At 32.7% G+C, this 15,885-nt stretch overlaps 1 protein-coding gene across 1 annotated transcript in view; it reads right to left on the reverse strand.

Moving 5' to 3' along the window:
- LOC127700744 (histone H4 transcription factor-like) overlaps window positions 1–15,885 on the reverse strand; it is a 71,787-nt gene that overhangs the window by 7,831 nt on the left and 48,071 nt on the right. Inside the window, exons 6-7 of the mRNA XM_052204392.1 lie at window positions 15,627–15,704; window positions 8,234–8,354 (exon numbers count right to left, since the gene is read on the reverse strand). Of these exons, the coding sequence (XP_052060352.1) occupies window positions 8,234–8,354; window positions 15,627–15,704 (199 nt within the window). The remainder of the gene's footprint in view (window positions 1–8,233; window positions 8,355–15,626; window positions 15,705–15,885) is intronic.

Raw genomic sequence — 15,885 nt, forward strand, 5'->3', positions numbered from 1 at the left:
ATTAATGATTTTTTATTATCCCTTTATTATCTTCTACCTCTTTTTTTATAGGTGAAAATAAAAGGATAGCATATCTAGTCCTATCTAAGGTAATATGAAATTTGAGATCTGCTATAACTTCTTACATACTTGCATACCAAACCATAATGTTTAAGATGATTTGATATTATGTTAATTTTGGAGGCATTGCTGATAATAGATAACTACCCTGACTTTATACACAAGAGTGCACATGCTGAAATGTCTTACCTTCTTTACTAACCATTGATTTTATGTTGATAGTCCTAAATATAAAGCTTTACTACAAGCAACACATAAACTTAACATAATCCAAGAAAATGAGGTCAAGGTCAGATAAACCAAACGAGAAATACATGTACACCTTACAATCATTCAATAAACCAAAAGTTGACCTATTGCTTATAGTTTCTAAGAAACAGTCTTAACCAAGAAAACTTAACATTGACCAATGAACCATGAAAATGAGGTCAAGGTCAGATGAACCATGCCAGACAGACATGTACACCTTACAATCAATTTATGCATTTAATATAGTTGACCTATTGCTTAAACATGTTATAGTATCTAAGAAACAAACTTAACCATGAAAACTTAACATTGACCAATGAACGCCAGACAGACATATACACCTTACAATCCTTCCATACAACAAATATAGTTGATCTATTGCTTATAGTTGAAGAAAAACAGACCAAAACACAAAAACTTAACACTGAGAAATGAACCGTGAAAATGAGGTCAAGGTCAAATAAAACCTGCGAGACTGACATGTACATCATAAAATTTTTCCATACACCAAATATAGTTGACCTATTAATTGCATATAGTATTAGAAAAAAAGACCAAAACTCAAAAACTTAACTTTGACCACTGAACCATGAAAATGAGGTCAAGGTCAGATGACACCTACCAGTTGGACATGTACACCTTACAATCATTCCATATACCAAAAATAGTAGACCTACTGCTTATATCATCTGATATATGGACTTGACCACGAAAACTTAACCTTGTTCACTGATCCATGAAATGAGGTTGAGGTCAAATGAAAATTGTCCGACGGGCATGAGCAAGGATCCGGAAATTTTTCCAGACAATTTCGGTCATTTTGAGATGTTTGAAAAGTTGGTGCCCCTTTTCAAATTGTCGATATCAATTTGACTATATTCATAGCATCAACGAACATGACGAACTTGTATTGCTGTTTCATCGCATTTACTAAGTAAATGTCTTACCATTACCATGAAGGACAGTTTAGGGAATGCAGCAGTCTAAAATTGAAATGATTTTAATGACTCAAAATGGTTAATTTCTCAGACATTGCTTACGTTTCTTTCGATTTGACAAAAGTTAAAACCGGAAGTTTGCGATATTTTAAAGTACGAATAATTCCGGATTCATTTCCGGGATTTGTTTTGTTTATCAAATTGATAGGAAATCACCGGCTTTTTATCGCTTTTTTATTTTATTACCTTTAAAAGTGTTTGAATATAACAGGTAATAGTTGCACACGTTTAATTTAGCATGAAATCAATTTGCATTTTACGATAAAATATTAAATTTGTTGAAGACAATTTCACGCATGCGTATTACATGGTAATTAAAGCACATGTGTTACTCATGAAAAAATACTTTTTTCTACGTAAATTTAGATTTAATTTTTAAATCAGAATTGATGACTGTCTTTGATGAAAAGTAAATAAATAATGAATACACTTGTCAGGGAACTTTAATGTTTTAAAGATATTATTCTGAGCTTGTGATCACTGTCAGGTGTGAATTAAAACCACAGGTAAAAAGTGATTAGCGATCATTAGCCTATGTTTCCCGGAGGCATTGATATAGATATTAGGAGGACCCTCAGGATTATCAAACTACTGTAGTGGCAGTTTTATTACAGGAAAGGGATTATAAACAAAAACAAGTGATCACAAGTGCAAATTGGCGATTACGAAATCCGATTTCAAACATTGAGTCAATGAAATGACCGAAATTACTTCTGTATAAAAATAAAATTTGTCCTAAATCCCAATTACTCGTTTAGGACAAATAGTTTTATCTTAGGATATGACTGGCAAATATGACCGTTTCCGGACCCTTGGGCATGAGGACCTTGCAAGGTACGCACATACTAAATATAGTTATCCTATTATTCATAATAAGAAAGAAATTAACATTACAAAAAATGTTGACTTTTTTTTCAAGTAGTCACTGAACCATGAAAATGAGGTCAAGGACAATGGACATATGACAGACGGAAACTTCGTAACATAAGGCATCTATATACAAAGTATGAAGCATCCAGGTCTTCTAGCTTCTAAAATATAAAGCTTTTAAGAAGTTAGCTAAAGCTGCCGCTGGATCGTTATCCCTATGTCGAGCTTTCTGCGACAAAAGTCGCAGGCTCGACAAAAATAGCATTGATGTATCACAAGTTGCTTCTATCAAACTGACTTAAGCAGAAAACTTAACAATTGTATACGCATCCTCCGCCGCTAAGGGAAAATCAATACCTACGTCCGGCTTCAAAATGAAAAGGTAATAAGTTTCACTTAATGTCCAGAGCTAACACAAAAATGGCCACAATCACATAATATTTTTTCAGTAAGCAGTGGTATAAATATTAGAAATCAACGTAATGTGCACTCTGGCTAGCTAAGATGTACATTTTTTTTTAGGTTTTACTCATGTGTAAGAGCAACCATGTTTTTTGTTCAGCATGAAAAATTTCAAGAATTCAAAATTCAGAAGGTATATGCTTCCAATGGGCCAAATGAATGAACAGGAGGAAATTTGAAAATGTTGAATAATAAACAACTGAGAAAAAAGTGATGAGAAAAGATCACATGATCCTTGAAGTCAGGTATGACAACTAACTAATGTCCTGTGAATAAATCAGCAGTAATCGGCTGATCAGTCATAATTGATTTCTTGCATCATAAGCAATGATAAGTGGGGAGTCAACGATGATATAATTATCATTGTTTGTAGTTAAGTGGGTGAACAAAAACACTTGAAAATAACAAGTTTTTACCACTTTATAAAATACATCTGGGGTTGAAAATAAGACTATTTATAATAAAACTTGACAAATATAGATAAATAAAGATATTTTTAAAGTTATGTCACATTTTAAGGTTAAAACTGCAAATATTTTTTTTTTTTTACTTGTTTTAACTCAATCATCATTAAAATCAAATTTGAAGCACTAATTGACACACTAAAATGTGTTGCCTACTCACAAAATTTTAATGCCAACATTACATGAATAGCATGTATTTAAAAAGTTATAAATACATTTGAAATTGTGTTCAAGTTAAAAAGTCAGACCTGTTTTATGAGCATGTCCGCCTTAAAGTTATAATCAATTCAAATACTAAATATTTTTTAGAACCTAACGTATTTTCTTTCTGAAGTGATTTTGTTAATAACTTGCATACAGAACCCTTGCCCTTGGTCAAGACAATTAAACAAGGTGCTACACAAATACGGTCAATTTGGAAACTATCATCTATTATAGTAACTGACGCCCTTAAGTCAGACACCTTATACTTCGTGTCCCTACTCATACCTTTATTGGAGCATAAAGAGTACTTTGACGAGTTCAAAATTCCTCAGAAACTATAATTCCAGTGTAATCACTTTCAAAGTAAACAACATTTCTTATATTTTATGAAGATTGAATTAAAGTACACATGATAAATGGTATTTCTAATATGACGTTATTCTTTCCCTTTGGAAACAAAGCTATATTCTTATTCCAATAGAACATGGGTTGCACATGATTGACATCACAATTGAAATAACAATGTCAGTTGTATTTTAAACAAGATCAAAATGGACATTTGTGTTGGGTGTTGCGTGTTGGCAAATTAAATAAATTCATTCTAAGAGTAAGTTTACATGTATCTGTTCATTTTTTTTATCATGAAACAGTTGATTTTCTACAAGGTTTTGGTTTCATCAAATCAAATGGTTTCTCTTCGAACGTGTAGTTTAGGTCCGCTTTGAGGTACAAAAGTTCTAAATTTTTCTATTAGAATTGAAAGAATTTCATCATGTCATGCTATATGCTCATTTTGACATCAGTAGACATTCTATTTGTCAACATTTTACACCTCGCTAATGCTCGGTGTAAAGTTATTGACAAATATAATGACTACCTAAACTAAAATTAGCATAAACCATGACATGAAAGAACTATTTCTTAAATAATATAGGTCAAATTTAGATGTGAAAATGAAGCTGTGAACTTAATATGTGTTAGATAGTTTAATACTAGGAAATTAATCTGATGACCAACTAATGGTTTGTACGTCAAGCTATGACATCATAATAATTTTATAATAGAGTTCCAATGTCCCCCCCCATTGCACATATTTTATCTATCTAGAGCAATAACTAAAAAAAATACTTTCTGTTTTTTGTTCTTAAAACTTTTTACAAATATCTTAAGAGAAATGAAGGCTTGAGAGCAAATGCAATGCAATTTTCCATATAATTAATATTTTCAAGGGGCATAACTCTTTTAAAATTAATTGCTTTGCACTGATTTTTGAACTTGTCCGAGACATTGCTGATATAAACCTATGATATAAGTTTCATATAAATCTGGCAAGAATTGTACATGAGAGCACTAACACTGAAATGTTCCATATAATTAATATTTCCAATGGGCATAACTCTTTTAAAAATAGTTGATTAGCACTGATTTTTTAACTTGTCACGACATTGCTGATATAAACCTATGATTTAAGTTTTATAAAAATCTGGCATAATTTTACATGTGAGAGTGTCTTATACTGGACGGACACTTGGTATTCAATATTGTTGACATGTGAGAGTGCTAACAAGACTGGACGGATACTTGGTATTCAATATTGTTGACATGTGAGAGTGCTAACAAGATTGGACGGATACTTGGTATACAATATTGTTGACATATGCATGTCAGACATATTTACTTTGCAACATTTTTTCAAGAAATCGTTTATAAAACTAGAGCATAAAAATTCTGTTGACAGTGAATGACTGAGAGGTCTACATATAACAAATGGCCATAACTATTTACATTCACCTAGGACAGTTGTTGTAGGACATATATTGATAATGATATTTGCATAGTTAAATTAAATAAAAAATAGATAAACCAAAAGACATTTAATACTGATCTAAATGTCAACATACAGTCTTTAGCAATAGGACAGGAATGTTTAATACTGATCTAAATGTCAACATACAGTCTTTAGCAATAGGACAGGTATGTTTAATTCAGATCTAAATGTCAACATACAGTCTTTAGCAATAGGACAGGTATGTTTAATTCTGATCTAAATGTCAACATACAGTCTTTAGCAATAGGACAGGTATGTTTAATTCTGATCTAAATGTCAACATACAGTCTTTAGCAATAGGACAGGTATGTTTAATTCTGATCTAAATGTCAACATACAATCTTTAGCAATAGGATAGGTATGTTTAATTCTGATCTAAATGTCAACATACAGTCTTTAGCAATAGACAGGTATGTTTAATTCTGATCTAAATGTCAACATACAGTCTTTAGCAATAGGACAGGTATGTTTAATTCTGATCTAAATGTCAACATACAGTCTTTAGCAATAGGACAGGTATGTTTAATTCTGATCTAAATGTCAACATACAATCTTTAGCAATAGGACAGGTATGTTTAATTCTGATCTAAATGTCAACATACAGTCTTTAGCAATAGACAGGTATGTTTAATTCTGATCTAAATGTCAACATACAGTCTTTAGCAATAGGACAGGTATGTTTAATTCTGATCTAAATGTCAACATACAGTCTTAAACAATAGGACAGGTATGTTTAATTCTGATCTGAATGTCAACATACAGTCTTTAGCAATAGGACAGGTATGTTTAATTCTGATCTAAATGTCAACATACAGTCTTTAGCAATAGGACAGGTATGTTTAATTCTGATCTAAATGTCAACATACAGTCTTTAGCAATAGACAGGTATGTTTAATTCTGATCTAAATGTCAACATACAGTCTTTAGCAATAGACAGGTATGTTTAATTCTGATCTAAATGTCAACATACAGTCTTTAACAATAGGACAGGTATGTTTAATTCTGATCTAAATGTCAACATACAGTCTTTAACAATAGGACAGGTATGTTTAATTCTGATCTTAATGTCAACATACAGTCTTTAACAATAGGACAGGTATGTTTAATTCTGATCTAAGTGTCAACATACAGTCTTAAACAATAGGACAGGTATGTTTAATTCTGATCTGAATGTCAACATACAGTCTTTAGCAATAGGACAGGTATGTTTAATTCTGATCTAAATGTCAACATACAGTCTTTAGCAATAGGACAGGTATGTTTAATTCTGATCTAAATGTCAACATACAGTCTTTAGCAATAGACAGGTATGTTTAATTCTGATCTAAATGTCAACATACAGTCTTTAACAATAGGACAGGTATGTTTAATTCTGATCTAAATGTCAACATACAGTCTTTAACAATAGGACAGGTATGTTTAATTCTGATCTAAATGTCAACATACAGTCTTTAGCAATAGGACAGGTATGTTTAATTCTGATCTAAATGTCAACATACAGTCTTTAGCAATAGGACAGGTATGTTTAATTCTGATCTAAATGTCAACATACAGTCTTTAGCAATAGGACAGGTATGTTTAATTCTGATCTAAATGTCAACATACAGTCTTTAGCAATAGGACAGGTATGTTTAATTCTGATCTAAATGTCAACATACAATCTTTAGCAATAGGATAGGTATGTTTAATTCTGATCTAAATGTCAACATACAGTCTTTAGCAATAGACAGGTATGTTTAATTCTGATCTAAATGTCAACATACAGTCTTTAGCAATAGGACAGGTATGTTTAATTCTGATCTAAATGTCAACATACAGTCTTTAGCAATAGGACAGGTATGTTTAATTCTGATCTAAATGTCAACATACAATCTTTAGCAATAGGACAGGTATGTTTAATTCTGATCTAAATGTCAACATACAGTCTTTAGCAATAGACAGGTATGTTTAATTCTGATCTAAATGTCAACATACAGTCTTTAGCAATAGGACAGGTATGTTTAATTCTGATCTAAATGTCAACATACAGTCTTAAACAATAGGACAGGTATGTTTAATTCTGATCTGAATGTCAACATACAGTCTTTAGCAATAGGACAGGTATGTTTAATTCTGATCTAAATGTCAACATACAGTCTTTAGCAATAGGACAGGTATGTTTAATTCTGATCTAAATGTCAACATACAGTCTTTAGCAATAGACAGGTATGTTTAATTCTGATCTAAATGTCAACATACAGTCTTTAGCAATAGACAGGTATGTTTAATTCTGATCTAAATGTCAACATACAGTCTTTAACAATAGGACAGGTATGTTTAATTCTGATCTAAATGTCAACATACAGTCTTTAACAATAGGACAGGTATGTTTAATTCTGATCTTAATGTCAACATACAGTCTTTAACAATAGGACAGGTATGTTTAATTCTGATCTAAATGTCAACATACAGTCTTAAACAATAGGACAGGTATGTTTAATTCTGATCTGAATGTCAACATACAGTCTTTAGCAATAGGACAGGTATGTTTAATTCTGATCTAAATGTCAACATACAGTCTTTAGCAATAGGACAGGTATGTTTAATTCTGATCTAAATGTCAACATACAGTCTTTAGCAATAGACAGGTATGTTTAATTCTGATCTAAATGTCAACATACAGTCTTTAACAATAGGACAGGTATGTTTAATTCTGATCTAAATGTCAACATACAGTCTTTAACAATAGGACAGGTATGTTTAATTCTGATCTAAATGTCAACATACAGTCTTTAGCAATAGGACAGGTATGTTTAATTCTGATCTAAATGTCAACATAGTCTTTAATAATATGACAGGTATGTTTAATTCTGATCTAAATGTCAACATACAGTCTTTAACAATAGGACAGGCATGTTTAATTCTGATCTAAATGTCAACATACAGTCTTTAACAATAGGACAGGTATGTTAATCTTCTACTGCACAGCAAAATTAGCTGAAAATACATTTACAGACAAAATCCAATACCTACATCAGATAATTCATATCTACATCTTATGTGTTACAACTTTTACAAGCAAGACAAAAATTATCGATATATTTAGCAAAATATCTTACCGATAGTCACAATGATCACACTTATATGGTTTTTCATTGGTGTGACGATATCGAAGGTGGGACTTCAAACTTGATGGTGTTGGACAGGTCATTTCACAACAAGGACACTTGTATTGATTGACTATAATGATAAAATAATATAGTATTAAAGTCTATACATTCATTTCATCGTATAGATAGTTTTCTATTGACACAATTATTTGAATATGCATTATTTCCCTTTTGTCGCCATGTTGGAGGTCTACCTGCACAAATTCCTTTATTAATCAACTTGATGTGCAGACCGCTAGACTTCAGAAAAAATTTTTTTCTTTGAGCCTTGCTCAATTTATCACTATGATCGAATAAGGGTCTTTTATCAGACTGTTTCAATTTGGTTAGTCAAATAAGAAAATCAACCATTTAGCGTCCAACATGGCGACCAAAAGAAACAACTCAACTCAATCAAAACATAAGTATTTTGAGAAGAAACAGAAGGGATATTTGTTTTTAATCTAATCTGTTTCTTTGTTTTACTCTTTTAAATCAAATCAATCTGAAGAATATGAGTTTTTCTGGAACTAGTAAATCAATTTTGATCTGAAACAGTCATTTTTAAAAAAGTCTGAACTCAGGTAAAATTTATTGTTCAGACTTTTCAGATGATGTTAAGATCAAAATGATTATTTAAGACTAAAATCCATTTATTATATGGACCATTATAGTAAAGCACAAAATGTTTGACGGGAGAGTCTTGGAAAGTAAAAATAAATGTCTGGCAAGTAGTATAGGTCATGGTTTGAAAGCCATCTTTTCCCTAAAATGAAATAAGTATTGTAACTGGCATGAAGCAATTGTGTCAAGTTTCAATGCATTGCACAATACTCAATAAAATGCTCCGCTAGGTGCAGCTTGATACGACAGCAGAGGTCGAACCCTGAACAGTTTGGGTAAGTATGGACACAACAGTCAAGCTTGATACAGCACTGAATTTGGATTGTGATTAAATATTTGACACATCATAGGTTTCTGACACAGAATGAATGTGGTCTAACTTAAAAAAATTTAATTTACCTATTCAAACCATATCATTATTATTTGCTTTTATATAAAAATCAGAAATAACCAATTTAAAATGAAAATTTTAAAGAAAATAAAATGCTCCGCAGGGCGCAGCTTGATACGACCGCAGAGGTCGAACCCTGAACAGTTGGGGCAAGTATGGACACAACATTCAAGCTTGATACAGCTTTGCATTTGGATTGTGATTAAATATTTGACACAGCATAGGTTTCTGACACAGAATGAATGTGGTCTAAGAACTTAAAAATTTTAAATTGGACATTCACCTATTATGGTCCAATATCCAAAATCTAAATACATGGTTAGATTCAGCATATCAAAGCACCCCAAGAATTCAATTTTTGATGAAATCAAACAAAGTTTAATTTTGGACCCTTTTGACCTCAATGTGGACAAAGTTGATAACGGGGCCCAAAAATCAAAAATCTAAATACATGGTTAGATTCAGCATATCAAAGAACCCCATATATTCAATTTTTGTTGAAATCAAACAAAGTTTAATTTTGGACCCCGATTTGGACCAACTTGAAAACTGGGCCCATAATCAAAAATCTAAATACATGTTTAGATTCAGCATATCAAAGAACCCTAAGAATTCAATTTTTGTTAAAATCAAACTAAGTTTAATTTTGGACCCTTTGGACCTTAATGTAGACCAATTTGAAAACAGAACCAAAAATTAAGAATCTAAATACACGGTTAGATTCGGCATATCAAAGAACCCAATAATTCAATTTTTGATGAAATCAAACAAAGTTTAATTTTGGACCCTTTGGACCTCAATGTGGACCAATTTAAAAACGGGGCCCAAAATCCAAAAACTAAATACACGGTTAGATTCAGCATATTAAAGAACCCCAAGAATTCAAGAATAAAACCCCATTGAAATTGGTCAAGAAATAAGCAATTTATACGAAGTATCTTCTTTTGCACAATACTGTGCAATTAAATATTTCTTGCTATTGCGCAATACTGTACAATTGACAATTTCTTGCTATTGCGCAATAATGTGCTATTGGATATTTCTTGCTATTGCGCAATACTGTGCAATTGAAGATTTCTTGCTATTGCGCAATACTGTGCAATTGAAGATTTCTTGCTATTGTGCAATACTGCAGGGCTGCCAAGTCACACGCATTTAGCGTGAGACTCACGCATTTTCATGCTTATTTGGCGGCATTTTCCTTTGATCTATTGTTTTTTCTCTTTGATCTTTACGATTTTGGACAAATCTCACGCATTTGCATTATTAAAAGTTGGCAGAACTGATACTGTGCAATTGAAAATTTCTTGCTATTGCACAATACTTATTATATAATAATTTACACATCCTGTTTGGTGTGTATCTCCTACCATATTATTATTATTTGCTTTTAAATATAAATCAGAAATAACCAACTTAAAATGGAAAATTTTAAAAAGGAAAAAAAAAAAAAATCCCCCCCCCCAAATTTTTTGAACCCCCTTATGATTCATCACCCCCAAACTCAATCCCAGCCTTCCCTTTGTGGTATGGTACCTTGCAGTACAATTTCAGAGAGATCCATACACTTGAACACAAGTTATTGTCTGGAAACTAGAAAAATGTGTTTTTTGGCCCCTTTTTGGCCCCAAATTCCTAATCGTTTAGGGCAATTACCCCCAAACTCAAACCCAGCTTTCCCTTTGTGATATGGAACCTTGTAGTACAATTTCAGAAAGATCCATACATTTACACACAAGTTATTGTCCTGAAACTAGAAAAATGCTTGTTTTTTGCCCCTTTTTGGCCCCTAATTCCTAAAATATTGAGGCAATTACCCCCATCATCAATCCCAGCCTTCCCTTTGTGGTATGGTACCTTGCAGTACAATTTCAGAGAGATCCATACACTTGAACACAAGTTATTGTCTGGAAACTAGAAAAATGCTTATTTTTGGCCCCTTTTTGGCCCCCAATTCCTAAACGTTTCGGCAATTACCCCAAAACTCAATTCCAGCTTTCCCTTTGAGATATGGAACCTTGTAGTACAATTTCAGAAAGATCCATACACTAACACACAAGTTATGTCTGGAAGTTACAAAAATGCTTATTTTTGGCCCCTTTTTGGCCCCTAATTCCTTTACTGTTGGTACCATAACCCCCAAAATCAATCCCAACCTTCCTTTTGTGGTATGGTACCTTGCAGTACAATTTCAGAGAGATCCATACACTTACACACAAGTTATTGTCATGAACCTAGAAAAATGCTTGTTTTTTGCCCCTTTTTTGGCCCCTAATTCCTAAAATTTTGAGGCAATTACCCCCAAAATCAATCCCAGCATTCCTTTTGTGATATGGAACCTTGTGGTACAATGTCAGAGAGATCCATACACTAACACACAAGTTATGTCTGGAAGTTACAAAAATGCTTATTTTTGGCCCCTTTTTGGCCCCTAATTCCTTTACTGTTGGTACCATAACCCCCAAAATCAATCCCAACCTTCCTTTTGTGGTATTGAACCTTGTGGTAAAATTTCATAGAGATCCATTCACTTAAACTAAAGTTAGAGTGCGAAAACCAATGTGTCTTCGGACGACGCCGGACGACGCCAGACGACGACGACGACGCCAACGTCATACCAATATACGACCACAAAAATTTTTTTGCGGTCGTATAAAAAAGGGGAAAAAAATCCCCCCTCAAATTTTTTGAACCCCCTTATGATTCATCACCCCAAACTCAATCCAAGCCTTCCCTTTGTGTTACAATGTATGGTGCCTTGCAGTACAATTTCAGAGAGATCCGTACACTTGAACACAAGTTATTGTCTGGAAACTAGAAAAATGCTTGGTTTTTTGCCCCTTTTTGGCCCCAAATTCCTAAAAGTTTAGGGCAATTACCCCCAAACTCAAACCAAGCTTTCCCTTTGTGATATGGAACCTTGTTGTACAATTTCATAAAGATCCATACACTTACACACAAGTTATTGTCCTGAAACTAGAAAAATGCTTGTTTTTTTCCCCCTTTTGGCCCCTTTATTCCTAAAATTTTGGGGCAATTACCCCCAAAATCAATCCAAGCCTTCCCTTTGTGGTATGGTACCTTGCAGTACAATTTCAGAGAGATCCATACACTTGAACACAAGTTATTGTCTGGAAACTAGAAAAATGCTTATTTTTGGCCCCCTTTTGGCCCCTTATTCCTAAACGTTTTGGGCAATTACCCCCAAACTCAATTCCAGCTTTCCCTTTGTGATATGGAACCTTGAAGTACAATTTCAGAAAGATCCATACACTAACACACAAGTTATTGTCATGAAACTAGAAAAATACTTGTTTTTTGCCCTTAATTCCTAAAATTTTGAGGCAATTACCCCCAACATCAATCCCAGCACTCCCTTTGTTATATGGAACCTTGTGGTACAATGTCAGAGAGATCCATACACTAACACACAAGTTTTGTCTGGAAGTTACAAAAATGCTTATTTTTGGCCCATTTTTGGCCCCTAATTCCTTAACTGTTGGTACCATAACCACCAAAATCAATCCCAACCTTCCTTTTGTGGTATTGAACCTTGAGGTAAAATTTCAAAGAGATCCATTCACTTAAACTAAAGTTAGAGTGCCAAAACCAATGTGTCTTCAGACGACGACGACGACGCCAACGTCATACCAATATACGACCACAAAAATTTGTTTGCGGTCGTATAAAAACAATTGCTAGATGATATATATATATAGTAAATTGTTAAATGAATAAGTCTCATTGATATATACTTATTTATTTCATTGCTGATAATGTTATAATTTAGCTGTAATTAAAACTAATGTTAATTAGGTCTTTCCACTTTTCCGAAAGACCTAAGGGGCCTATTGATTTTGTTCTGATTATTATATTTTTTTTTTTTTTTCTTGGTCCCAAAAAAAGAAAATTTGGTCAAGGTCAAAGGTCAAGGTCATATTCTAAATTTTGATTTTGGCTTATTTTCACTTCTTTTCAAAAACCGTATAAGATATCGACAACATATTTTTACTAAATTGTTAGTTGCGACATGTCGTAACAAATACATTTTGGTTTAAAGGGTGCGCTAACATTAAATCAGAGTTTTCTCCCCTCTTGTATTTAAAAATACGCGTATGGAGATGTAACTCATTAACCATATATAACTAAGACCTAGGGTCTTTTGATTTGAGGTCCTTGGTTTATGACCTTGAAATTGAGCTCAAGGTCATAGGTAAATTTGACGTTCTAGATTTTGACCTTTGCTTTTACCTCATATGTATACATGATAAAGCCATGGGACTTTTTGCATTAGGTTGCAAGCCATTTGACCTAGAAAATTACAACCGGAAGTGACCTTGTGTAAACCGGAAGTAGCTATTTTTTGTACTTATTTAATATAAAAGTATATAGAACCATATATTTTTGGAATCAGTGTCAAGTAAACATTCAAATTATACCGGAAGTAACATTTTTTAAATCGGAAGTAACAAATTATCTCCCTTATTTAAAAAAAATGTATAGAAACCATATATTTTTGGAATCAGCGTCCAATAAGCTATCATTTGACGCTGGAAACGACATTTTAAACCGAATTTTATATCAAAATAGATCTTTATGGGTGGAAAGACCTTCTATTGGTTTTTAATTCAATATAATGATGCTTACCAGAAAACAACCCTGGATTTCTGGTATTAACAAACAGGGACTCTTCACTGGAATGCTGGGCTGTGAAGAACATTGTTAACAGCAGAAAGTGCAATTTGTTGTTGAATAAAAAAATAAATGTGGATAGTGTCCACATGTGGACACAGATGATGCCCCCACTTGCATATCATATAGTTATAAAGGGACATAACTGAAGAACAGTAAAAGTGAGGCTACCCAAATTTGAACTTGATCTGAGTTTTGTGGTAATAAGCATTGTGTGTAAGTCTCATAACATTTGGTTGAGGCTAACTTAAGTAGAGAACAGAAACTTAAAATTCAGCAATTTTTCTATTTGTAAACATGCATAACTCTAGAACAGTTGTGTATAAGTTTTATAACATTTGGTTGAGACAAACTTAAGTTAGAGAACAGAAATGAAAAATTCAACAATTTTTATGTTTATAAAGGGACACAACTCAAGAATGGTAAAAGTGTCGCCACCAAATTTCGTACTTAATCTGTATTATGTAGTAATAAGCATTGTGTATAAGTTTCATATCATTTGGTTGAGGCACTTAAGTTAGAAAACAAAAAATTTGTAATTGATCTTTGTTTTGTGGTAATGAATATTGTGTATAGGTTTCATAATGTTTGGTTGGGGCAAACTTAAGTTACAGAATGGAAACTAAAAATTTTGCAATCTTTCGAGTTATAAAGGGGCATAACTCAATAATGGTTAAAGTGACACTACCCAAATTCAACTTGATCTGTGTTTTATCAGTGGAAGTCAAAATTAAACATTGCATTGTATAAAGCATTGAATGTAGTTGATTCAATTATAATCATGGACAAAGGAAGATAACTCCAATTTTAATAAAAATTACTTGATATTTAGAAGAAAATAAAAATTTTGTAATTTTTCCATTTATAAAGAGGCATAACTCTGGAATGGTTAAAGTGACGCCACCAAAATTCTAACTTGATCTGTGTTTTGTGGTAATAAGCATTGTGTATAAGTTTCATAACATTTGGTTGAGGCAAACTAAAGTAAGAGAATGGAAATGATAAATTCAGCAATTTTCCATTTGTAAAGGGGCATAACTCTAGAACAGTAAAAGTGACGCCACCAAAATTCAAACTTGATCTGTGTTTTGTGGTAATAAGCATTGTGTATAAGTTTCATAACATTTGGTTGAGGGAAACTAAAGTTAGAGAATGGAAACGATAAATTCAGCAATTTTCCATTTGTAAAGGGGCATAACTCTAGAACGGTAAAAGTGACGCCACCCAAATTCAAACTTGATCTGTGTTTTGTGGTAATAAGCATTGTGTGTAAGTTTCATAACATTTGGTTGAGGCAAACTAAAGTTAGAGAACGGAAACCAATTTTGGGACGTACGTACGTACGTATGTACATTCGTTTGTTCGTACGTACAGACGGACAAGGGTAAAACTTAATACCCCCTCCGCTACGGCAGTGGCATAAAAAAAGTTTCATTGCATTCCAATATCAACTATGTAGACATTACATTCATAATATGTTTTATGACATTGTAGACAGAGGACCTGGACATAATCAATACAATGTGAACAACATAATTAGTATCATGTATGAAAGTGTATACAATTTGTTCCTCTTGTTTCTCAATCTTTTAGCCCTCTATATTAACATTGCACATGGACATAATATTTACTGTATACTAATTATTGGAGGATTACCGTGATGTCTAACATGGTCTCTGAGTAATCTTTCTGATGAGAATCTTTTATTACAATGGGAACACTGGTAACACTGGGCTGAAAATATAATGTCACATGATTTTAATTAAGTACATTATCAGAGTAATTTGGAATATGGAAACACTGGTAACACTACGCTGAACATATAATGTCACATGATTAAGTACATATCATATTACAATGGGAACACTAGTAACACTGGGCTGAACATATAATGTCACATGATTAAGTACATTAT

This window comes from Mytilus californianus, unplaced genomic scaffold (assembly GCF_021869535.1).
Source record: "Mytilus californianus isolate M0D057914Y unplaced genomic scaffold, xbMytCali1.0.p SCAF_5, whole genome shotgun sequence".
Lineage (NCBI taxonomy): Eukaryota > Metazoa > Mollusca > Bivalvia > Mytilida > Mytilidae > Mytilus > Mytilus californianus.